The sequence below is a fragment of the Gorilla gorilla genome, chromosome 22, assembly GCF_029281585.2.
Source record: "Gorilla gorilla gorilla isolate KB3781 chromosome 22, NHGRI_mGorGor1-v2.1_pri, whole genome shotgun sequence".
In the NCBI taxonomy this organism is placed as follows: domain Eukaryota; kingdom Metazoa; phylum Chordata; class Mammalia; order Primates; family Hominidae; genus Gorilla; species Gorilla gorilla.
Window position 1 is genome coordinate 31,231,919 of NC_073246.2, and position 27,100 is coordinate 31,259,018.

At 38.5% G+C, this 27,100-nt stretch overlaps 1 protein-coding gene across 13 annotated transcripts in view; it reads left to right on the forward strand.

Annotated features, from left to right (window-relative positions):
• Positions 1–27,100, forward strand: part of BACH1 (BTB domain and CNC homolog 1) — a 283,858-nt gene that overhangs the window by 129,114 nt on the left and 127,644 nt on the right. For 7 of the 13 annotated variants that reach the window (XM_055373874.2, XM_004062658.5, XM_019017814.3 and 4 more), the window contains 3 exons: positions 3,147–4,481; positions 7,504–7,710; positions 20,489–24,227. In XM_055373874.2, coding sequence (XP_055229849.1) covers positions 3,147–4,481; positions 7,504–7,710; positions 20,489–20,923 — 1,977 coding nt within the window. In that variant the 3' untranslated portion in view covers positions 20,924–24,227. Of the gene's footprint in view, positions 1–3,146; positions 4,482–7,503; positions 7,711–20,488; positions 24,228–27,100 lie in introns of those variants that run through there. The other 6 variants (XR_008674794.2, XR_008674793.2, XR_010132396.1 and 3 more) reach the window with 1 other exon arrangement.

Genomic DNA, 27,100 nt, shown 5'->3' on the forward strand with positions numbered 1-27,100 from the left:
AAATTATTGAATGAGACTTTACAAGTAAAGCAAAGTTTGATTCATGGATTTAGGAGGAAAGGTATGTGCATACATGCATGTGTGTATGCATTCATTCATTCTTTCTAATTTAATGTGTAAATCATAAGTTTTCAAATATTTGAAGTGTTACATTATAGTGACAGTGTCAAAATACCTTATAACTCACTATCCTAAAGACCTTTTTAGATTATTTTAATGTATTTAAAAATTTTAATTGAAATTTTTATCGAGTGTATTAGGGTTCTCCAGAGGGACAGAACTAATAGGATATATGTATGTATGAAGGGGCGTTTGTTAAGGAGAATTGGCTCACATGTTCACAAGGTGAAGGCCCATTATAGGCCACCTGCAAGCTGAGGAGGAAGGAAGCTAGTAGTGGCCCAGTCCGAGTCCAAAGGCCTCAAAAGTAGGGAAGCCAACACTGTAGAGCCTTCAGTCTGTGGCCAAAGGCCCAAGAGCCCTCGGCAAACCGCTGGTGTAAGTCTAAGAGTCCAAAGGCCAAAGAACCTGGCGTCTGATGTCAAGGGCAGGAGGCATCCAGCAGGGGAGAAAGATGAAAGCTGGAAGACTCAGCAAGTCACCTATCCCACCTTTTTCCTCCTGTTTTGTTCCAGCCTCGCTGGCAGCTGAGTGGATGGTGCCCACCCATATTGAGGGTGGGTCTTCCTCTCCCAGTCCACTGACTCAAATGTTAGTCTTCTCTAGCAACGCCCTCACTGACACACCCAGAAACAAGACTTTACAGCCTTCAATCCAATCAAGTTGACATTTAATATTAACTGTCAGACTGATGTTTTCATGTACAGATGTAAGAAACAATGCAGAGTTCCTTTTCACTTTGTCCAGTGTCCGCCATTGATAACATTTTGCAAAATAGTAGTATAGTATTACAACCAGGATATTGATACAATCTCCCATAGCGTTCAGATTGCCACAGTTTTGCTTGTACTAGCATGTGTGTGTGCGGGTTAAGTTCTATATAATTTTATCCCCTGCGAAGGTTTGTGTATCCACCACCATAGTTAAGATAACAGCTGGGCCCAGTGGCTCACGCCTGTAATCCCAGCACTTTGGGAGGGCGAGGCAGGCAGATCACCTGAGGTCAGGAGTTCGAGACCAGCCTGGCCGACATGGTGAAACCACATCTCTACTAAAAATACAAAAATTAGCCACGCGTGGTGGTGGGCACCTATAATCCCAGCTACTCGGGAGACTGAGGCAGGAGAATCACTTGCAGTGAGCCAAGATCACGCCGCTGCACTCTAGCCTGGGTGACAGAGAGAGACTCTGCCTCAAAAAAAAAAAAAAGAAAAGAAAAGATACTGAACTTGCCAACACACAAAGATCCCTTGTGTTGTCCTTTTATAACCACAGACATCTCCTGCCTACACTCCATGCTCTCATCCCCTTGCCCCCTTCTTCCGTGCCTAATCCATGGCAACCACTAATCTTTCTTCCTTTTCTAAAGTTTCGTCATTCTAAAAATGTTATATAAATGGAATTATGCAGTATATTACCTCTTAGGATTGATGTTGTTTGACTTAGCTGAGATTATCCAGCTTGTGTGTGTCAGCAATTTATTCCTTTTTATTGCTGAGTAATATTCTGTAGTATGGATGTACCTTGTGTGTGTGTGTGTGTGTGTGTGTGTGTGTGTGTGTGTGTGTGTAGCTTTTTACCTATTGAAGGAAATCAGGCTAATTCTGGTTTTTGGCTATCACAAATAAAATTGCTGTAAACATGTGTGTACTGGTTTTTGTGTGAACATAAGTTTGCATTTCTCTGGGATAAAAGACCAGGAGTGCAGTTGCTGGGTCATATGGTAGTCGCATGTTTAGTTTTATAAGAAAGTTTTTTTCAAAGTGTCTGTACCATTTTACATTCCCGCTAGCAATATGTGAGTGATTTAGTTTATCTGCATTCTCATTAGCATTTGATGGTATCACTGCTTTTTATTGGAGCCTTTAAAAAGCCTAAACATGGTTTAGCATGTTTATGTTTTTAAGAAGATCACGGCCGGGCGCGGTGGCTCACGCCTGTAATCCCAGCACTTTGGGAGGCCGAGGCGAGTGGATCACGAGGTCAGGAGATAGAGACCATCCTGGCTAACATGGTGAAACCCCCGTCTCTACTAAAAATACAGAAAAATTAGCTGGGCGTGGTGGCAGGCGCCTGTAGTCCCAGCTGCTCGGGAGGCTGAGGCAGGAGAATGGCGTGAACCCGAGAGGCGGAGCTTGCAGTGAGCCGAGATCGCGCCACTGCACTCCAGCCTGGGCGACAGAGCGAGACTCTGTCTTAGAAAAAAAAGAATCACAAATATTAATATTATCTTGACCACTCTTATAAGAACTCAGTGGTTTCAAATTAATTTTGTGCTTTTAATCCAGGATGATGCCTTCTGTGTACTGGAGTTGGTTCCATTTGCCTCTCACTTTAAGAGGCAGGTTTAATGTAAATGTGCAAGTTTCTACTTAAAAGTTTTGTTACTTCGAGTCCGTGAATTTTTGCTGAAACAGTACCGAGGCATGATTTTTATAACTTCTCTTAGATCACTTTTAAAAATCTGAATCTTTAAAACTTTTACTGTTAGGAATTTTTGACAGTAAAGTTAATAGTTACCAGTTAGTATGCATTTACCATGGATCAAGACTTTGTAACTGCTTTACAGATACTGTTTTATATCCTTTAAAATTCTGCTTTTGTAGCTTGTAGCAGTTGGAGTTGTTTGGAGTACAGTGGCCATGTGGAGCTGGGCTAGCAGTAGACTCACTATGTGTGGCAGGTAGTGTTCATCCTGCTCTAATTCATAGATGATTTTTTTTTTCACTATCATGGGAAAATTGTGGTAATGTCTTACGTCTTTAACTTATGTGAGTAAACCATAATTCATGTGCAATTAAGAGAGGACTCTATAAAATAGTGTGTGGTCCCTGTGAAAACACGCTTTTCCAGGATCTTTTTCTTTTACATTTCTTAGAAGAATATGTTTTCTTCAAATTAAAGTACATATTTTATAATTATCACAAATAAGTTACATATCTCTCTATTCCTCTTCTACTTATTTTGTTTTTGTGTACTAGACAGCTTTCAAATGATGTGTTTGTTTTTATTTTGTGTATCAACAGGTGACAGTTAAAGGATTTGAACCTTTAATTCAGTTTGCCTACACTGCTAAACTGATTTTAAGTAAAGAGAATGTGGATGAAGTGTGCAAATGTGTGGAGTTTTTAAGTGTACACAATATTGAGGAATCCTGCTTTCAGTTTCTGAAATTTAAGTTTTTGGACTCCACTGCAGACCAGCAAGAATGCCCAAGAAAAAAATGCTTTTCATCACACTGTCAGAAAACAGACCTTAAACTTTCACTTTTGGACCAGAGGGATCTAGAAACTGATGAAGTGGAGGAATTTCTGGAAAATAAAAATGTTCAGACTCCTCAGTGTAAACTCCGCAGGTATCAAGGAAATGCAAAAGCCTCACCTCCTCTACAAGACAGTGCCAGTCAGACATATGAGTCCATGTGCTTAGAGAAGGATGCTGCTCTGGCCTTGCCTTCTTTATGCCCCAAATACAGAAAATTCCAAAAAGCATTTGGAACTGACAGAGTCCGTACTGGGGAATCTAGTGTCAAAGACATTCATGCTTCTGTTCAGCCAAATGAAAGGTCTGAAAATGAATGCCTGGGAGGAGTCCCGGAGTGTAGAGATTTGCAGGTGATGTTAAAATGTGACGGAAGTAAATTAGCAATGGAACCTGAAGAAACGAAGAAAGATCCTGCTTCTCAGTGCTCAACTGAAAAATCAGAAGTGACTCCTTTCCCCCACAATTCTTCCATAGACCCTCATGGACTTTATTCTTTGTCTCTTTTACACACATATGACCAATATGGTGACTTGAATTTTGCTGGTATGCAAAACACAACAGTGTTAACAGAAAAGCCTTTGTCAGGTACAGACGTCCAAGAAAAAACATTTGGTGAAAGTCAGGATTTACCTTTGAAATCCGACTTGGGCACCAGGGAAGATAGTAGTCTTGCATCTAGTGATAGGAGTAGTGTGGAGCGAGAAGTGGCAGAACACCTAGCAAAAGGCTTCTGGAGTGACATTTGCAGCACGGACACTCCTTGCCAAATGCAGTTATCACCTGCTGTGGCCAAAGATGGCTCAGAACAGATCTCACAGAAACGGTCTGAGTGTCCGTGGTTAGGTATCAGGATTAGTGAGAGCCCAGAACCAGGTCAAAGGACTTTCACAACATTAAGTTCTGTCAACTGTCCTTTTATAAGTACTCTGAGTACTGAAGGCTGTTCAAGCAATTTGGAAATTGGAAACGATGATTATGTTTCAGAACCCCAGCAAGAACCTTGCCCATATGCTTGTGTCATTAGCTTGGGAGACGACTCTGAGACGGACACCGAAGGAGACAGTGAATCCTGTTCAGCCAGAGAACAAGAATGTGAGGTGAGCAGGAATATGTTCTTAATTCATTGTTTTAATAACCATTAATTGGGATTTACTGTGGATCAGCTCCCTTTGCATCATTAGGGATATAATCAGGTTCAGGGAGTGGGGAGGAAACTCATACAAAGTTAATTGTAAGACTGTGTGATAGGGCTGGGCGCAGTGGCCCACAACTGTAATTCCAGCACTTTGAGAAGCCGAGGTGTGGGTGGATCACCTGAAGTCAGAAGTTTGAGATCAGCCTGACCAACATGGCGAATCCCCGTCTCTACAAAAATTAGCTGGGTGTGGTGGTGGGTGCCTGTAATCCCAGCTACTCGAGAGGCTGAGGCAGGAGAAGCGCTTGAATGTGGGAGGCGGAGGTTGCAGTGAGCCACGTTTGCACCACTGCACTCCAGCCTAGGAGACAGAGCAAGACTGTCTCAAAAAAATTTTTAAAAACACTGTGTGATAAATACCAAAAGAGAGAGATGAAGATTGAAGGACTTCTGTGTTCATTTGTTTCCAGTAGATATATTAACCATAAAGTAGGTTCACACATTGGCTGTGTTCACACATCGGCCATTTAATTGTTTAAATCAAATGCCATGTTGCAAGACAAAAAAGAATAATGATTCTATGCTCATTATTTGATAACTCCTGGAAATATGCAGCATATATTCAGTCTTGCTCATTGCCAACAAGAACCTCTAGACCTGGGACATGTCCCTGAGCAGTGGTTTAACAGTGATTAGTTGTAGGAATGTGACTTCTAGTGGAGTAAAGTTTATTGGATCTAGTTTTTCATGGCCATTGATTTTTAAATTTTCCTTTGGCCATTTCAGCTATTGATGAATGTCTTAATTTAGCATGAGTTACATGTAGCTGGTATGATATTAATCAAAGAAAGCTTGATTTGTATATTCTGTTTGTATTTGATAGATCCTTTCTGTAAAATATTACTTATAAGTCCAATAATGATAAGGGCCTGTTAGTTCCTTCCAAAAATATATTAATTAAAATATTTTTTCTTTTTTTTGTTTTTATATTTTATGATTTTGTTTGCCTTTCAATAGTTGGCTTTTCTCTTTATAATCACAATTTACATTCTTTTTAAAAATTATTTTTCTATTTTATCCATTGCATTTTTTCCCCTTTCTTGGGCTTTATTTGTTTATTGTAAGAATACTTAACATGGGATCTACCCTTATAACAAAATTTTAAGTGTACGATACAGTATTGTTAAGTATAAGCACAATATTGTACAGCAGATCTCTATAACTTATTCTTTTATGACTGAAACTTAACCCATCCAATTGCAATTCTCCATTTTTTCCCTCTCCCTAGCCCCTGGCAACCACCATTCTACTCTCTGTTTCTGTGAGTTTGACTGTTCTGTCTACTTCGTATAAGTGAAATCATGTTGGATTTACTCTCCTCTGTGTCTGGCTTATTTCACTTAGCATGATGCCTCCCAAGTTCTCCATATTGTAGGCAAATGGCAGGATTTCCTTCTTTTTATCAGGCTGAATGGTATTCCTTTGTGTATATACACCACGTTTTCTTTATCCATTCATCCATCCATGGACATTTAGGTTGTTTCCATATCGTGGCTATTGTGAATAATGCGGTAACGAATATGGCGGGGAGTACAGACTGGGCACAGTGGCTCATGCCTGTAATCCCAACACCCTGGGAGGCTGAGGTGGGTAGATTGTCTGAGCCCAGGAGTTTGAGATCAGCTTGGGCAACATGGTAAAACCTCGTCTCTACAAAAAATACAAAAATTAGCCAGGCATGGTGGCATGTGCCAGTAGTCCCAGCTACTTAGGAAGCTGAGGTGAGAGGATCGCTTGAGCCTAGGAGGTTGAGGCTGCAGTAAGCCATGATTGTGCCACCGTACTCCTGCATGACAGAGACCCTGTCTCCAAAAAAATATGTGTAGATCAGTGCAGATATCCTTTTGAGATGCTGATTGCAGTTCTTTTGGATAAATACCCAGGAGTGAGATTGCTGGGACATACAGTGCTATGATTTTTAATGGTTTGAAGAACCTCCATACCGTTTTCCATGGCAGTTGCACTGTTTTCCCACAGGTGTACAAGGATTCCAATTTCTCTGCATCCCATTCTTTGGCATTTTCTTTGGTTTCATAGCTGTTGGGATTACAGGCATGGCTTTGAAAGAGGCTTTCTTTTTTAAAAATAATCTTGGCTTTGGAAGGAGATGGATTGGTGATTAAGAAGTAGTATGTATGCATGGGTTATATATAGATTTTTATGACATTATAAATGTAGCACTTGGAATTACTACAAAAAGAATATTAAAAAAATTTTTTTTTAATTTAAAACATTTTATGTAACTAATATCTGTAAGTTTAAAAGGTAAGTTAAGTAGGTTGCCAGACTGACCTGTGTTTCATTTACATTTTTGATAATTAAACCCACACAATTTTGTTTTAAAAAAGTTTCTTTTTCTTTTTCCAAATTTAAGTATGTCAAAATGACTTTAACATATTCATAAGACTTTTCTAACTTTTTTTATATTGGCAAGTGAAATGTGTATCTTTTAGAGTGATTTATGTGAGACTAACATTTTCTTGATAGAAAAATAAATTTTCTGAAATGCTGTAGAAATTACTAGCATAATCATACTAATATCAAACCAATGCTGTATAGTCATTTCATTCAAAAAATAAAATAGATTTTATTTTTGGGTTGAGTAAAAACGTCTGTGTATTAACATGCAATAGTAAAATAAATTCTGTCTGTACATTTTACATATGTCAGTATTTGTGTTAATATGTTTGATTTGCTGAAAAAAATCTGCTTATGGTATTTGTCTTTTGAAATAGACCATAAATATAAATTAGATTATCAGTTTTTATTATAATGGATTGTATAGAAATTGGGACTAGAGGCCTATGTTTTCTTTAATGTAAAATAAGTTCTCTGAAAAACTTAGATGTATACCTTCATCTTCCTAGGTTTGACTATAATTATAAAATACAGCAATAATTAGTAATATTAATTTCATATTCTAGGTAAAACTGCCATTCAATGCACAACGGATAATTTCACTGTCTCGAAATGATTTTCAGTCCTTGTTGAAAATGCACAAGCTTACTCCAGAACAGCTGGATTGTATCCATGATATTCGAAGAAGAAGTAAAAACAGAATTGCTGCACAGCGCTGTCGCAAGAGAAAACTTGACTGTATACAGAATCTTGAATCAGAAATTGAGAAGCTGGTAAGTGTAAAAGTTTCTTGTTACTATTTAAATTCCACCACTTTCTTTTTTGTCAAGGAAATAGTTTTTAAATTTCTAGGTCAGATATAATGCTCAATTACTTATTTTAATATGTATCAATTACCATTTTATCATTTTTACCATGATATGCTATGATGTGTAAGTGCTTTTTAAAAAGGTTTTCAAATTAAGAATGACTTTACTGTCTACCTAATCATTAGTGGTTGTGAATAGATTCAAGAAATTATAAAGCACTTTAGGTTCTCTGTTTTGTGTCTATAAAAGTTAATATTCCAGGTGTTCATTTAAATGAACTGTGGACCTGAATAACTTGTTTTGGTTGATACCAAAACCAGACCAACCAGGATCTTTCATCTAAGGAAAAAAATTCTGATAAGATATGGTGATATGAATTGAAAATATTAATATCTAATGGGATCCTAAGTGAGAACAATGCTTGCTTTTGAATCTTTTCTTTTTCTTTTTTGAGATGGAGTCTTGCTCTGTCACCCAGGCTGGAGTGCAGTGGTGCGATCTCGGCTCACTGCAAGCTCTGCCTCGTGGGTTCATGCCATTCTCCTGCCTTAGCCTCTGGAATAGCTGGGACTACAGGTGCCCGCCACTGCGCCTGGCTAATTTTTATTTATTTATTTATTTTTTGTATTTTTAGTAGAGATGGGGTTTCACTGTGTGAGCCAGGATGGTCTCGATCTCCTGACGTCGTGATCTGCCTGTCTCGGCCTCCCAAAGGGATTTCAGGCATGAGCCACCGTGCCTGGCCTGAATCTTATTTTCTATTCCAGCATCAAGACACAAATTAACTGAAAACTGATTAGTTTACTCCTCTTTCTTTTTTCCGTTGGTGGAAGGAAGCATTGTATGAAAGAGGACAACTCTGATAGTACAGGCCAGCTAAAGCTAAGATACGGTAAAAGATAGCAAGGAAACAGCCTAGAAGTAGTAAAAACATTGCTTGAATATTCAATTTTGTGTCTGTTAATTGTTGAAAGTTTAAAGTTGGGATTGTGGCAAGTTTTCAAGCGTGAACATTCTAGCTATGAATGGCAATTAAACAGCAACAATTTAGGGAGAAAAATTGTGCTTCCAAGAGAAGTTGAAAAATAAAAATTTATTATTTATATATTGTACATATACTTTGTGTAAAAAGATAAAAAATCATAACTATATTAAAGAGATGAAGCATAACTAAGTAAAAAATAGAGGAACCAGATGTTTTACAAATAGAGGCATGAGAGATGTTAAAAAAAAAAAAACAAAAAACCCAAACACCGACATGATATTGCTGAATAGTTAAAATTGTTAAAACCAAGGAGGAAAAGTTTTCAATTCTATAGTACTTAATACTTTTAGAGTATGTATCAGTAATACCTTTAATAAAGACTGGTGTTCTTTCTTATTCAGTTTTGAGTTAAACCCTTACCTGCCTTTAGAAGGAGTATAGCATTTTGAGCTTCAGTTTTTATTCTGTGCTGCAATACAGAGAAGCTTTTTACACTGTTAGGTTATGCGAAGCTAGTGGAATGAAATCTACATAAAATTGTACTACTGAAGTTCTTAGTTATGCTTCTTAGTTCTTCTTCTTGCTCTTTCTCGTCTGCCAGCTATAATTTATAGTAGTTTGTAGAGTTTATCCAGTTTTCTTACTTGTCTAAAAATAAAAATAAAAGCGAAACAAGACTGTTCTAGTTTATTTCGTAACTTTATTTTATAAATGGATACTAAGCAAATATGTTTGAGAGTAGCTATTATCCTTTAGAGCTACTCTGTTTCTTGGCTCAAGGGTTTTATTTTTTTGATACAAGTCAGACATTGGTTTGCTAGATTATTGATATTGCTACTAAATTTCAGATATCTAGGATGAAGAAGGCTTGGTGTCTTTGGGCTTTCTTCTCCCTCTGCCTTTCCTTCTTAGAGAGGTGGCAGATACAGTGGTTAAAATTGTGGGCTCTCAATCAGATGCTTAGTAACTTTGGGCAGGTTAATTTCTCTGTGACTTGGGGTTTTCATCGGAAAAATAGGATAATACTAGTTCGTACTTTATAGATTAGGTGCTTATTTGGGGGAATTAATTGAGTTAATCCATCTGAAGAACTTAGAACAATGCCTGGCACGTAGTAACTACTCAATAAATACTATGTATTTATTATTATTTTCCATTTTCTACTTTTTAAAAAATTTTATTTGGTTTATTTATTTATTTATTTTTAGACGGAGTCTTGCTCTGTCACCCAGGCTGGAGTGCAGTGGCATGATCTCGGCTCACTGCAACTTCCGCCTCCCGGGTTCAAGCGATTCTCCTGTCTCTCTCTCCCGGGTTCAAGCAATTCTCCTGCCTCAGCCTCCTGAATAGCTGGGATTACAGGCACGTGCCACCACACCCAACTAATTTTTTGTATTTTTAGTGGAGAACAGGGGCTTCACCTTGTTAGCCAGGATGGTCTCGATCTCCTGACCTCGTAATCCGCCCGCCTCAGCCTTCCAAAGTGCTGGGATTACAGGTGTGAGCCACTGCACCCGGTCTCCATTTTCCCTTTCTTAATTGACCTTCTTCCTAATGTCTCTGCCTAAACTGTAAACTCTGTGTTTGGTATATTGCTTCTGTCATCATAGTAAGGTTCCTTTCATATGGTCAGTGAATAACTACTGGTTAATTTTCAATACAAAGTAATATTTTGTTTCTCAGCAGTTTTTATGAAATCCAAAATCAGAATGGTCAGTATCCTGTTTAACTGTTACATTAATTTGGACTCTTTGGCTTCAAGAAACAGACTTTTGATTGAAGAATGAATGAATGAATGAATGAATGAATTTGTTGTAGGGAGATAGGTACCTCTCATTTAGAAGCTAGACAATGGAGCCAGGCCTCATAAATAACAGGGAACAGAAGTGGAAGACTCCTGGGAACCCAGGGAATTCTCTGTGCACCCGCTTCGCTCTCTATCCGAGAGTGGCTTTGTGTGCCACTAAGTGCACATGGGAAGGGTGGCTGTGGCACAATGCCTGAATAATTTCACTCTCTCCAGGGACTAACTGTTTTAGTCAGTTCGGAATTCCCGAGGAGAGCATCTTACTGGCTGAATTCACTCAGGTGTCCTCTTCTGTGACTAGCGAGCAAGAACAAAATAGAAGAGTCAAGACCCTCCTTTCTGGGCAGGCACAGCAGACATCTGATAGTGTCTCCTGCACCTAGATAGGCGCCAGTCTGACTTCCAGAATAACCCCAGAGAAGTTGTGTTGGAGTTTTTGTATCAGAGTGACTCATTTGTGTTTCATCTTCCTTGAAGTCTCTACTCAGTCCTTCACGCTACTGTCAGTTCTAGTGATTTGTACTGGCAAACTCCAGTTGCAGTGTGAGGGGTACATTACAAATTTCTGTCCTGCGTAGATGTAGATGTCTTTCTCAGATAAACATAAACAGAAAATATGCTGCTTATTAGCTAATACGAATAAGAAAGCTGGCCCATCTAGAAGTAAAAGAATTTGACGTTTAAGATAGTTATTATGGTAAGAAGTTTACTTGGACCCTGGTTGTTGGGTGATGTTATGGATCTTGTCTTTTGTAAACAGAAAACTAGGAGGGTTACAGCCAGAGGTTTATACTTAGTAGCATGGAGAGTTGAGAATACAGAGGAAGGAATGTGAACAGATATTTGTGTATATTTTAATCTCATTGAGATGTTACTTTTTGAAAGTAACATGGCCAATAAACAAGCAGTATTCTTAGTCTTTATAGTCTAAAGATTATAACAAACCTATTTAAGGGAAATTGCTTGCTTAATAATTAAACAGCCATTTGCACATAGTGAATGACTGGTTGGCTTTAACATATTAATAGATTCACAGTATTTATTGCTCTGGTCTAAAAATATTCATGCAGAGGGCCCTGTATTCTAGTTAGTTTGGTCTTTGGCTATTGGCTGTTTGTTTTCCTAGAGAGAAATCTTGGAACTTTTTGCAGTTCGTCCTGAGGGTAATGGCATAATAGACTCTGGATGGATCAGCATGTGATAAAAAGGGGTTTGATTACAATAGAATAATTATTCTAAAATGTTTGCAAAGTAGGTTAATATTATAATTATGTATAAAGGAATAAAGGACACTTTTATTAAAGTCTCAGTGTGTTGGGACAAAGTGAGATGTGAGTTAGCATTCAGTAAATAGGGTATTTCTCAACAAGAAGTTCTGTCAGAGTCTAATAGAACCTTTGAAGAAAAGGTGTGTATTTGGTGGAAAAATGGATGGTATTGACTTTAGCATTTATTTTGAATTTTATAGTATGTTAGAGGTTAAGCATTAATTTAGCATTGCTTTTACTACAAGGACTGAATGCGCATAATGCATAAGCCAGTAACATGACTTTGGTTTTTTTTTTTTTTGTTTTTTTGTTTTTTTGTTTTTTTTTTTGTTTTTGAGGCAGAGTCTCGCTCTTTTCGCCCAGGCTGGAGGTCGGTCTTGGCTCACTGTAAGCTCCGCCTCCTAGGTTCACACCATTCACCTGCCTCGGCCTCCCGAGTAGCTGGGACTACAGGCGCTGGCCACCATGCCCGGGTAATTTTTTTATATTTTTAGTAGAGACGGGGTTTCACTGTGTTAGCCAGGATGGTCTTGATCTCCTGACCTCGTGATCGGCCCGCCTCGGCCTCCCAAAGTGCTGGGATTATAGGCGTGAGCCACTGCGCCCGGCCGACTTTTAAAACTAACAATTATAAAGTCTTTGGATTCAACTTCTGTTCATGTGTTTAACTTATGAAGCTCTTGTCTATGTAGCTTTCTTTACAAGGCCCAAGTTTATTCTTTTCTGGAGGATTAATTCAGAAGTTAGAAAATATACATATCTCTGATAACCATTTTAACCTCAGAGGTACCCTGAAATGAAGGGAGCCTCGCTTTTTGCAGAAAAACATTTACCAAAATGTATTTCTTTTAGAAAGTATCAAATATTGTTTTTGATATCAACTTGTAAGTGATCAGCAATCAGAATATTCACAAACACTTGCGCTCAGGGTTGAGGTGTTCAGACACCATTTTATTTCATTACTTTTGTCCATTATGATGGCACAGAAGTAAAACGACCTCATCCGTCTTTAGTGATTTGCATTTTGTGGTGAAGATTATATTTTATTAAAAATAAACCTGTTCTATTCACAACTAGTCACAATTTACTGGCTGCTCGACCAAAGCGCACCCCAGTGGCCCTTCCGGAACCTGCCCTCTGTCATTCCGTGTTGTCCTTGAGCAGCATTTCTTGAAATGTGGTGTGTGTCCCATTGGCATCATAGTTATCTTGGGGTGCCCCTTAAGGTGGACATTTCTTAGTCTATACCAGAGCTGTTGTTAAGGCCCTGGACCTGGCATTTGATACAAGTCCAAGATAAATGTTATGTACGTTTTAAATTCTGAGAACTCACTGCATGATAGCACTGAGGTCAGACGGAGGCTTTGGAGACAAATGACTGGAAAGCCTGCCTGGCCACTGGGTAGCTTTGTGGCCTGGGGCAATTGCTTAACCTCCAGTATCCACATTCCCCTGTTACTAATGTGCGATAAGAGTAACAGCCACAGCGGGGTTGATGCAAGGATCTGATGAGATCAGGGATGAAAAGCTGTTTGTACTGCCCAGCACGTGTTCAGGGCTCAATATGTATTAGTTGTACTTTAAATAAAAGTGGTTCTCTATTCTTCCTATAAGTATTTGCTGGTCACCCTACATGTTAAATGTTGTGCTTGGTACCAGGATATCAGAAATGAGTAAGACAGAATCCTCACTTACTTACAGTCTCATAGGGAGTCAAGTTCAAGTGTGTTCATTTTTTCTTGAGCTTCATGTCAGCACCCCCCGCCCCATTCTAAAAATTTCAAGCTTTCAGAAAAGTTAAATGAATGGGTACCATAAGCAACCATATACTCTGCATGTAGATTCTTTGATTTTTGACATTTTGCCACATTTGCTTTATTTCTCTATCTTGATCTTTCCGCCTTTGTCTCTCCACCTCAGATCATCTGTCTATACCTGTTGGTTTGTCAGTCTTTGCACCTCTATCTCCGTCTATCCGTCTTGGTCCTTTTTTAACCCCACTTGGTTGATCTTGGTCTCTCACCCCTTGGTGTCACTGTCATTCCTGTCCTGCTGTCTTGCTGGCTGTCATTCCTCACTCTGGCTCTCTTCCTCTCCTTTTATTTTCTGAATTGTTTGAAAGCTACCATATTATGACACTTCATCCTTAAATGTTTAAACATGCATCTTCTAAAAAGAGGCATTTTTAGATATGACTAATACCTTTATTATGCCTGAGAATATCAACACATCCTAAATATTATATCTAGTTTTTATTCAAATTACTCTGATTTTCCCATCTTTCATAGATGCTTTTTTTTCAAACGAGGATACAGTCATCGTATAATGCATTTGATTAAACCTGTTTAGTCTCTTAATCTAGAACAAGTACTCTCATTGTTTTAATGACAATAACTTTTTGAAGTATCCAGGCTGGATTTCTCATAAATGTCTTACTTTATTTGTCTGATTGCTTCCCCATGGCTTTAAGTCATTTCTCCATCCCTTTATTTCCCGTAAACTGGAAATGTTTGAGTTGAGGAGACTGAGTTTAAACATTCACTGGTGTTGTCCTTTATATTGTGTCGCCTAGGGAGGCAGGAGGTCCAGTGTCAGTATTGTCCTACCTGGGTAGCTGGGAAGTGCCAGATTGCTCCATTTTCAAAGTAATATTTTTTCAACCTGTGTTGCTTAGTTATCTATGATGTGTTACTTGGGCACTTTATAATTATCCCGTTCCCCAGTACTCCTGCATCCTTTAGAATATGTTGATGACCTTCACTGTGATTACCATGATTACAAAATCATGATTTTTCTAATTCTTTCATTCTATTTACATTATTTTAGTTGGTATTCCTGATTAAAAAGGATTGTTCTTCCTTTCTCTGTCTCTTTTATTTTTTTATTTTTTTTGAAACAGAGTCTCACTCTATTGCCTAGGCTGGAGTGTGGAGTGCAGTGGCGTGATCTCAGCTCACTGCAACCTCTACCTCCCAGGTTCATGTGATTCTCCTGCCTCAGCCTCCCGAATAGCTAGGACTACAGATGCCCACCACCACACCTAGCTAATTTTTGTATTTTTAGAAGTGATGGGTTTTCATCGTGTTGGCCAGCCTGGTCTCGAACACCTGTCTTCAAGTGATCTGCTTTCCTCAGCCTCCCAAAGTGCTGGGATTACAGACATGAGCCACCATGCCTGGCCTTTTCTTGTTTTCTCTTTTCCCTCCCTCCCACTCTTTGGAATCACAATGGACTCATGGATTAATTTTTTCTGATTCAATTTGTTAGAATAAGTAATAGTCATTATTCTTTTTGATGTTGACATTTTTCAAATTTGGCCTGGGAGAGCCCGTTCAAGCCAGCTCCTGTCCTGTTGACATAACCATCTAGCACCTGCCATGGTCTCACTTTTTAACCTCTATTGTTTCAGGATTTGGAATCACCCATTTCTTTAAAACTCCTGGTTTCTTCTAGCAGTTATATTGGACTTTGGAAAGCCTACCTGCTGCTGGAGTATTACTCCTTCTGGGCCTTTTTCAGTGGACAGAGCTAGGAAATATATGCATCTGTGTATAAAATAAAGAGTTCATTATATCATGAATTCATATATATCAGGCTTCAGTAAATGAAAGTAAGAAGTACATTAGAAATCCTGAGTTTATGTAGTATTTCCAATCCAAATTTAGCAGTATAGAGCTTTTGTCTTCACTTCTTTTATATGTTTATGTTTAATCTCTCATCACTTACAGGAAAAATTTTGGCTCCAATTACATTAGTGTATTGTTTCCTTTATAATATACAGTAAGTTCTCACTTAACATGAAATGATGGATAATGAAACCGGTTTTTTTCCTCATCAACTTTATAATGAAAGGATGTTGTAAAAATGAGAACACTTGGACACAGGGTGGGGAACATCACACACTGGGGCTTGTCGTCGGGTGGGGGAGTGGGGAGGGATAGCATTAGGAGATATACCTAATGTGCTGGGTGCGGTGGCTCAGGAGTTCGAGGCTAGCCTGGCCAACATGGTGAAACCCCGTCTCTACTAAAAATACAAAAATTAGCTGGGCATGGTGGTGCAAACCTGTAATCCCAGCTACTCGGGAGGCTGAGGCAGGAGAATCGCTTGAACCTGGGAGGTGGAGGTTGCGGTGAGCCGAGATCATGCCATTGCACTCCAGCCTGGGCTACAAGAGCGAAACTCCATCTCAAAAAAAAAAAAAACAAAAAAACGAGTTAATGGGTGCAGCACACTAACATGGCACATGTATACATATGTAACAAACCTGCACGTTGTGCACATGTACCCTAGAACTTAAAGTATAATAAAAATAAATAAATAAAAAATAAAATAAAAAAGAAAGGATGTGGAACAAAATGTTTATTGAGGACCTGGTGTGCGTTGTTTCTCTTAAAGTCAGTTTCCAAAAACCTGTTGATGATTTTAAGTGAGGGCACACTGTATAAAAAGTAAAAAAAAATTAGACAATCAGTATTACTATTAACAGTAAACAAATTGAGCAGAATTTGAGATTTATTTGCTTTTTTATGCTTAAATATTTCGCAGTGTGAAGCTTTAAAGTTATTTGAAATATTTGTGTTACCAATTTGGCATACAATTAATTTTTTTTTCTATTTATGTTACTGGGATTTACTCTACATTTTTTGAGACAGGGTTTCACTCTGTCACCCAGGCTAGAGTGCAGTGGCACAATCATGACTCACTGCAGCCTTGACTTCTTGGGATCAAGCAAATCCTCTCATATCAGCCTTCTGAGTAGCCAGGACTACAGGTGCGCACCACCATGCCCGGGTAATTTTTTTGTGAAGATGAGGTTTCGCTGTGTTGCCCAGGCTCCTCTCAAAACTCCTGGGCTCAATCGATCCTCCTGCCTTGGCCTCCCAAAGTGCTGAGATTTTAGGCATGAGCCACCATGCCTGGCCTACATTTTTAATTTGTTTTATTTTGAATGTAAAACATTTATATGGTTCAAACGTTAAAACTATATTTTAAAAAATATATACTCCAAATCTTGATCTCATCTTCTCCTTACACCCTATTCATAGCTACTTCCTGTAGGTAACCATTTTCATCAGTTTCTGGATTTTTTTTCCCTGTGTTTCTTTTCTAAAAATGTGTTAACATTTTATGTCTACTCTTATTATCCATCCTGCTGCATGGAAGTATTTTATATACATTTTTCTGTACTTTTTAAACTTAAGAATTGATTTATAGGAAATATTTTTTCTTAGTTCAGAGAGGTTGTCATTCGTTTTCCAGCTCCATAGTACTCAGTAGTGACTGTAATACAGTTCAAACCAGTCTTCTGTGGGTGGACAGTTGGGATCCTGCAGTGAATAACTGTATACTGTTTCATGTTTAAGGAGCTGTGTCTCTAGGACACATTCCTAGAAGTGGGATTGTTGGATCAAGGGTAAATACATACATAATTTTATTAGATATTAACAGATTCCCCTCCTTAGGAATTGTCATATTTGGCCTTCCAGCAGCAGTATATGTGTGTCTGTCTGTCCACACCCTCAGTCAAGATTTGTTGTCAGCTTTTGGGTTTTTTCCAGTCTGATAGTGAGATACCATGATATCTCGTGGTAGCTTTTATTTTTATCTTATGAGTGAAAATGAGCATTTTTGCTTATATTTCTCAGTGCCATTTGCAGATTTCTCTGAACTGTCTGTTCAGAGGTTTTACTTACTAAGGAACTATTAGTGACCATTTTCTAACAGTGAGTACTCTTTACCCTATCATAAAATTGTCACTTGTACTTTTGGTGCCAAATTCTTCTATATCTTTATTGGGTGAGTTATATTTGTGATCTTTAAAAAAATTATATTTGAATAAATATTGTCCACTAGCTATTCAAAATAAGGATTTAGATGCAAAGGTTTTTTTTTTTTTTTTTTTTTTTTTTTGAGAGAGTCTTGCTCTGTCACCCAGGCTGGAGTGCAGCGGCACAATCTCGGCTCACCGCAACCTCCGTCTCCCAGGCTCAAGTGATTCCCCTGCCTCAGCCTGCCCTTTTAGCTAGGATTGCAGGTGTGTGCCACCATGCCCAGCTAATTTTTTTGTATTTTTATTAGAGACAGGGTTTCACCATGTTGGCCAAGCTGGTCTCGAACTCCTGACCTCACATGACCCGCCCACCTCAGCCTCCCAAAGTGCTGGGATTACAGGCGTGAGCCACTGTGCCCAGCCTGTAAAGATTTTTTGTTGGTATAAAATCCAGAATGGTACCAGAATGCCAATTTTATTCCTTTTTAAGAAATAGCTCTGTAATTAAAGGTGCAGCACTTCAAACGTGATTTATACAGTTGTTTTTATAGGAAAATGGAAATATATTGTAGGGATAGGTAGCAGGACACCAATAGTGAGTCCCACTCATGACTATAAGTAGTGACTTTGGGAGGTATCTTAAATACTGATGTTATTAAGTAATTAACTTGAATTACTTGTATTTTACTTTTAGTTATTAAGCTGACTGCTATTATAGTAAATATGTGTCTTAAACTTAGAGTGAAATGGAAACATTAGCTAACTGCTTAGAAGCTTAGCTGTGTAGGAGTTAAAGTGCAGGGGAACAGATGGGAACATTTAATTTATAGAAATAATTCTGGTGGAGTTCTAGGGCTGTGCCTATTTGTTTTAGTTGTTGTGAAGAAGCAAGCCATCTTGTATACTTAAAGAATGATGTCATCCCTAATTTAGTGGGGTGGGAGGAGTGAGAGTATTTAAAGATCATGTGGATATTAAGATACAGAAGTCATAAAATATTTGTAATCTTCATAGTATCTGTAGGTTAAGTAGTGGTTCTAATTTCTGGGAGGAAGCTCAAGTACTCCTTATTTTGTTTAGCCATATTTAATTTAAAAGACCAACCAGCAGTTGAAAATTTTCTATTGCTGTTTAGAATAGATTCATCCCAACTTTGGTAGAGGAGTCCATGGCTGAATATTGCCATGACTGAAGAAAGATTATTTCTCACTTTCTTCTGGAAGCTTTGTTTTTCATCCTCCTTTGGATTGGCTTCTGAGAGACCATAAAAAGAAATCGGTGTTGATTGCATTTAATGGTTCCTACTGTGAACAAGCAGTAGGTATCGTTCTTGCCCTTTCAGTATCTGCAGACTCATTTTATCAGAAGAGTGCAACTGATAGACTTTGCATAAGAGAAAATGTACTGGCCAAACATTGATTTTGCTTACATACACATACTTAACACACACATTCTTGACCTACATCTATTTAAAAAAAAAAAAAAAAAAAAGAACTTGTATATGAAAATCTGAACAGATTGGAGAATACTTTGCCATATAAAAATTTAGTATTTTGTATTTATTGTATATTTTCTCAAAATATTACAAGGCTTTAAAATATTTTAGAAATAACAATAATTGGATTCATACATAATTTTATAGTAATACTTTTGTATAAAACCATAACAGTACTTTTGTATAAAGCAAAATTCGTTTTACCCTTTTAGTGACTTTTATATCATAAAAGACTAAAGGATGGCACTTATAGATTAGCACTATGAACTAACTTGTCTCAAGGTTAACTGGCAGCCTGAACTCTCCAGAACCTGTCAATGAACAGAAAGCAAACAGAACAACACTGACTTGTTGAGAGTTGTGATAAATTTCATAAGAAAAACGTTTGACTTTCTAGCAAGTGTTTATTTACTCTTTTCTTATAAATACCTTGATTATTTGGTTTCCTGGCTCATAATAGATTAGAAGCAATAAGATGTTAGAACAAGAAGGATGAAATGGGATGATAATAGAAAAGACATGCTGTCAGCAGTGATAAGTGACATGGACAGGAAGGCAGGAACCAGAAAAACTTTTGAAAAATTCTATGTTAGACTTTCTTATAGGGGTAATATCTTAAAATTATAATAATAACAAAAATGGTAATTAGCAAGCACAAAATTACCCCCCCCCCCCGAATTCTTCACACTTTAGTAACTCACCCACCAGCTGTCTCTAGGCATCTTAAATTCAGTCCCATCCCTTCAGTGGGTTTGATGTTGCTTAAATCCGGAGAGGTGTTGTGTGGATTACATAGCTGAGATGATTGCATGTTGGAAAACATTTAGCACAATATCTGGCAGAGAATCTGCTCAACAAATGCTGGTCATTAGTTGAATCTTGCAATGCTTTGAGTCTCAGTAATTAAGTTATGCTAACTGTACTTTTACTTTTTTCTTGTATCCCATCCAAAATGCCATCCATACCTGTTATGTACAGTCTGTAAATCCAGAAAGCTCCAAAAACCGTATGTTTGTCACAAACTCTTTTGACCAAAAAACTGCCCCAAATTGACATTAGACTGCATAGTCTTTATCCTACTTTCTTCATTATTTGCTATTTTAGTGTTTACCTAGAAATGTAAAGATAGTTGATAGGGAAGTGCTGCCCCAGGCCTGCTAGAGAAATTACGTGTGCACCCATACTATCTTTCCAAAACCTGAAAAATGCTTTGTGCCAAAATACATCTGCCCCAAGAGTTTTGGGTGGGAGATTCTGGGCCTTTAGTATTTAATGTATAATTGAATGGAATTGAAAGGATAAAATCCATGTGATCTTACTTGATGAGAAGCCCCTGTATATTATTTGATCGCCTTGGAAATGTTGATTGAGCTAATAAACACAAGCCATTGTGTTCTCTTTCCCCACTTCACAGCAAAGTGAAAAGGAGAGCTTGTTGAAGGAAAGAGATCACATTTTGTCAACTCTGGGTGAGACAAAGCAGAACCTAACTGGACTTTGCCAGAAAGTTTGTAAAGAAGCAGCTCTGAGTCAAGAACAAATACAGATACTCGCCAAGTACTCAGCTGCAGATTGCCCACTTTCATTTTTAATTTCTGAAAAAGATAAAAGTACTCCTGATGGTGAACTGGCGTTACCATCAATTTTCAGTTTATCTGACCGGCCTCCAGCAGTGCTGCCTCCCTGTGCCAGAGGAAACAGTGAGCCTGGCTACGCGCGAGGGCAGGAGTCCCAGCAGATGTCCACAGCCACCTCTGAGCAAGCTGGGCCCGCGGAACAGTGTCGTCAGAGTGGTGGGATCTCAGATTTCTGTCAGCAGATGACTGATAAATGTACTACTGATGAGTAAACTTGCATTCACTTCCTTCAAACCATCTAATTTTCTACTGAAGTTTTGGCAGCGTCTTGAAAGCCTAGTATGACCATCTGTTGCTCAACAATACTGTTTTTTTCCTTTAGTAGTTTGCCATAAAGGAATTTCCTTTAAGTCAACCATGATTTCTCCTTGATTTCTACAAAAGAGAAAGAAATGATTTTGCCTCCTGGATGTCAGAAAAATCCATGTGAAAATGTAGTAAACCTTTAAAACTCATGTTTTAAAGAATAATAACTCTAGTAATAACTCTTCCTGCTATTCAGAATAAGTAGGAGAATGAAAACTGCAGCATATCAGACAGCAATTTAACAGCTTGAAACATCTACAGATAGTTCCTACTAAAAGAGGTGGCCTGCAGAAGTTTAATAATTTGACTTTTTTCTAATATTTTAGTTTGAAAGAAAATTTCTTCCCAAGCAATGCTAATAGAGTTCTATTCTCAGAAGCAGGGTGTCAGCTACTGGGAATATTTTTGTAGAGCTGCATTGTGAAAAAAAGATGGTCTTACCTGAATCTTAGGGCTTTGTTCTTCGGCTCCTAAAATCAGGCTTTAAGCTACATTGGGAAGATTTAGTAAATAGGCAAGTGGTTGGCCTAAGACGGGGGCTGCTTCTCCTCTTCAGTATGGACTCTAGAAAGTCTGGCTACATGAATAGATTTAAGTGTCACTTTCCCTCCCTGCCCCCCGCTTCAGTCTCTACCATATCTGGTCCCATCATGGACTTCCTATTTCCTGGCATTTTTGTCCCTTTGGAAGAAGAAATAGGACTCAGAATACAGTGGCATGAGTGATTACACTGGCAGCATTATCTCAGGCTCCCTAGAATCTGGAGAGCTTACCAACATGTAAAGCTGTTCATTTTTCCACCGTGGGTCACCAATGCCAGAAAACCAGACATCACGGAGAAAGAATATTGCTTACTTTTTACCAGGAGTGCAGTTCATTTTTTTCACCCTGTTTTTGAAGTCGTATGATTCACTTGTAAAAATGATTGTTACAGATAAAAAATGTATCTGCAGCAACTCTGCAGGTTTGTGAAATAGGATGAAACTCAATCTTTTTCTATTGTGGGTTTGCATTTGAAAAGCAGGTTGAATCCTTGCTCTCTTCTCCAAATTTGGTGTGGTATAAAGACACACAAATCATTTTAACTTGGATGTTTAAAGATCAGTCTTAGTGTTTGTTCAGTCCTGTTACAAAATAGATAACTGAGCACCTATCGCATAACATTTTACAGTGGCTTTTAGCCATGCTGGAGTTAGATTTGTTTGAGAGTCAAGTGAAAGCTATGGATCTTCTCAGCAATTTAAAAAAATGCATATATTCACATTCACAGAAACATTGGCAGAACCCAGTTTTAATGGTACAGAGGAGTAGTTTATAGTGTTGATTTCACCAAAATCAGAGGGCTGAAAGAGACACTTCTATAGACTGCATCCTGAGCCTAGTGCAGGGCTTGTCTAGCTAATGTGGGCAGCCACCACCCACTGTGTATGAACAAGTCTGAAGCAAGTTGGGCTTGCCCTTGAGAGTATATGGGGACCAGTCTTCATGTCTTGGAGTAATTTGTCAAATGTTACCCTTTTTGATCAGGGTGTAGGGGGAGGATATTGCTAGTATATTTTCAGTGGTTTGTATGTTCTCTCTGTCACTGACTTAGTTGGACTCGTTTATTTTCTAGTAGCTTTTATAAGTACACTCAAGAATTTGTCAGGGAGAATAATTCTGATAATGCATCCCATACTGCAAAAGAATTTGTGTGTGTGTGTGTGTGTGTGTGTGTGTGTGTGTGTGTATGTATGTGTATGTATACATATATATCTCTCCATATAGGTATTTCTTTGATACTTGTAATTTTAAATTTCAGCTTCACGATATAAAATAATATAAGAACTTCTGGTTTACAAAATGTAAAATCTTAAGCCAATGGAACCCTTGATTTCCTACCTCAGTGTACACTCAACTATTGGTTGTATCAGTTTGTGTATGTGCAAATGTCAAATAATCTTTTGCTTTAATTGCTACTGTACTTGCTTTGAAAGATTACCTGCTATTTTATGATAAAATGTAGTTGTCTCCAGAGCTTAAATATAATTTGTAAAGCACTTGGTTTAAATTTCTCTCTACCTATAAACAGTTTAGCATTAAGGGTTTCTATTAATGACACAGAATTATTGGCCAAGTGTAATTTCTTAAAATTTAGCATTATTTTAAATAGCCAGCATGTAATACAAGTAACTACACTACCTCATATCTACATGATTTTCAAGTTGTAATGCAGATGGACAGATAAAAAAGATTTTACGTTTGTCTTTTGGCCATAAGTGGGGAAGTTTTCTGTATATTGCATAGCATTACACATTTATGCTTATTTTAACATTAACTTCTAAAGAAGTTTTTTCTAAGAAAATGTTTCAAGGCAATATTTTTTTTGAGGCTGCCGAAGACAAATGACAGGATTATGAGTATACAGTGTATGCCTTTTCCTTCATGCAGAATTTTGAAATTTTTTCAGTTTGTATATTGCATATTCACATGATCATTGTTCACTATTTTATGAACTGGCCTTCTCAATGCTTGATGATTTTTTAAAAGCTGTTATGTTGAATTCAGTAAAATAACATTACCTTATTTTTTTCTTATTCAAATTCTGGAACTATAGCAAATAATTCGTTAAATTGTCATATTCAAAACAAATGTGGATACAGTTTGGTTCTCCATCTGTAATTTTTTTAACAATTTGCTATAGCTTACTGCTCAACTAATTTTAAATAAGGAAATAAGTATGTTAGATGCAGTAGACGATACAGGTTGCATGTGGACACTCAGTCACATTAACAACTTGGGAAAAAAATGGCAATGTTACGGTGAATTCTCAGGTGAACTTTTTTCAGTTATAAAACACCTATTTTGAATCTGTAAATATTTTAAATGTTTTATTAAGGCATGTAATAAACTATTCTTTGAAACTTGTTGGGTAGAATGAAAATTTAAAGCCATAATGGTAAAAGATGGCATACTGATTATAAAAGAAGCAGAAAAACATTGATTTTTTTATATCTTTCATAATATAATTTTCTAACAATGCAATAAAACCACTAAACTTTTGTGTCCATATTTTACTGAGACCATGTTTCATTAAAAGCATAGTTTCATAGTATTTAATTTACATTTCTCCCTAATGTTCTTACCCAAATGTACCTGAACTATAAAATGTTAGATGTTGGTGATAAATTGACAGTTAAATAAAATTATCTAAAATTGCTTCTAATTGAATAGAATTGTACATTCCATTTTCATTTTCTCGCTTCATGTGGATTTACTCAGTTTAGTCTTTTGATCGGTAATTAGTACATCTGAATTTGTAGGAGAGAATCTTTCCTTAGTTGATGATAATCATGCCTCAAAAAAAAAAAATTCCAGCATTCAGGTGTTTTAGGAAGCACAGATTTTAGCTTTGCTTCTGATTTTACTTAATGTTAGTTTGGATAGAGAAGTATAGGGACTCTTAAGGGGTATTATCTCTATCAGTCATTAAGTTTTAAAAACTTATCTGCCGAGTCAGCTCTTTGTATCCTATTCAATTTCCAACCAGGCCCTTCTGACCAGGCTTTGGGCAGCTGCTCAGCGGTATTGGCCATCCAGGGCAAAGTCTTCTGGTCTAGTCATAGTGATTCTCAGCTGGGGATGATTTTGCTTGCCTAGGGGACACTTGGCAGTTCCCAGAGACACAAATCTCGGGGGCAGGGTATAGGATATGGCTTCTAGGGGCAGAGGCCAGGACAGCCCTCACAACAATTACCCACCCAGGGTATTGATCTGGCTGACATTGAGAAACCCTGACTAGACCAACGATGGAATCAAGGTGACTTGTAAGAAAGTGCTCAGTTGTGTGAGATAGTGTGGTGGCTGCAAGAGTTCAAAGGAGACAGGGTGAGAAACGTGGGATTTCACCAAGCTTTGAAAGATTGTAGTCTGAATCGGGAGAAGGATGATGGTCTCTGGGGAGAGGAGGCCACTTGGCACAAATAAGCCTGGCGTGTTAAAGGAACAGAAGGAGGTTGTCACAGTGAGAGGGAGAAGGAGGAAGGCCCCCACTTGAGTGTTCACCAGTGGGTGTCCCGGCATCTTGCCCTACCCAGATTGACTTAAGTTATCAAAGGTCTGAGGTTAGACTAAGGGCTTTAAGAACAACAGAAGTATAGGTAGTAGGTATTGAGGTTTTAGAGGAAGGCCAAAAATAGCACCCTTTCCCTGGCCAGAGTTTTGAACCATTTGAGAAATAAAAAGTAGGTGAAGCCCATATCGCTGATGGAACCCAGCTTGGAACCATGGCTTTCTAGCTGTTTAGCTCAGTGAACCTGCTAGAAGTGCATTCTGGAATTAGGCAGACTTAATCCATCCACCGGTCACCTTGGACGACCCCAAAAGGGGCAGAGCTCTTAGAGGAGCAGAAAAATGTAAACAGGGAGCAAATTCCACAAGTAAGGGGTGGGCCGAGCCAAGTAGACTTAATGACTCTAAAAATTTACTCATCAGAATCAGGGACTACTACATCAGGGCCAGGACAAAGTACAAAGTGGAAGTACAAAGGCCAGAGGGTGTTTCTTGCCCTGGAGATTTAAACTAGGGAAGTCTTAGGGAAGTGTTCCCCTTTCATGCTCCCCAGTTTAAGTTCTCTTGAAACACTGGCCCATTGCTCAACCAGGGCTGTGACTGATGGCCTGGAGGAGGAGAGCATCTGTTCCAGAAGGCAGACCTCCTCACCTTTGAGGCCACTTCCCAACACCAGCCTTTGCAGGTGTGACTGGCTTGGGCTGTCAGTGAACATTTGGTCTCAGAAGGCTCTGGATCCAGCAGTGTACTAGTAAGTAAATGAATTCAAAGGCTACTCTGTACCAAAGACTGAACATTTTTCTCATCCCTAATTCTCTCCTACCTCATCGTCCCGTGTAGCATATCAGATGTTCTGCATTGAGGTTAGATCCCAACAGAACATTCCCATAAGAAAATGTGTGAAAGTCCAGGAATAAAATGCTAGCAACACAATGATATCCAAATTTGAATGGAAGTTTAACTTTTATTATTCAACTTTTAGAGAAAAAAATTCAAAGATTAAGTCCCTTCGGATTAAAAAAAATCTAAAGGCATTAAAGTCTAAAGGAACTAAAGCAAATCAAATTATTTTGTCCACCTGAGTTCGAAGTACAAAACTTTAAGAAAAATAAATCCCAAGACTATCTATCCTGCCAGATTTCTCATTCAGATCAGCCTTGGCCAGAGGAGTTTTTGATGCCTAGGTCCAGTTGAGATTCTTTCAAGAGGCTGTAGCTGGAATTGTCTTTAAGAGAGTGATTGTTCCTACCGTGCTCCAGAAGGAACTAGGTTTGAGGCTGAGTCTCTGATGTGCTCACTTTAGAGTCAGAAGAGTTAACCACAAAATTATCATAGCCTTGGCCCCACAACGACCCTTGTTTCGAAACAAGCTAATTCCCAGGTACTAAAGCAGTCATCCCATACAACACTGCTCCCACAGCTCAGTACCTAGTGCTGCCAAAGACCATAGTAGAACCTCAATAGTATCTGGAAAAAAAAAATCTTGGTTTCAGTTCCCCAAAGATGCCCCAGTGTTCTGTAACTCACAACTCGTGATCCTAATTTCTATTGGAAGGACACTCAAAAAGGGCTTAATTTTGGCCGTATACACTGATCATTCCTGGGGGAAAGACCACCATTGCATGACACCTTAATTTACATTTCCCCTTCCAACAAGCTGTTTCTGGTACCTGGACTGTTGAGTGAGGGCTCCCTCTAGGGGCTCTGAGCGTATACAGGCGTTTTCAGGCCTGAGCCAGAATGCATGTTTAGGCCTAAGAAAGTTGCCTCCTAGGGATGGAGGAGGCGTCTTAAATCTATCTTTACGGCCCGGCAGGGTGGCTCACGCCTGTAATCCCAGCACTTTGGGAGGCTGAGGTGGGCGGATCACGAGGTCAGGAGATTGAGACCATCCTGGCTAACACGATGAAACCCCATCTCTACTAAAAATACAAAAAATTAGCCGGGCGTGGTGGCGGGTGCCTGTAGTCCCAGCTACTCAGGAGACTGAGGCAGGAGAATGGCGTGAACCCAGGAGGCAGAGCTTGCAGTGA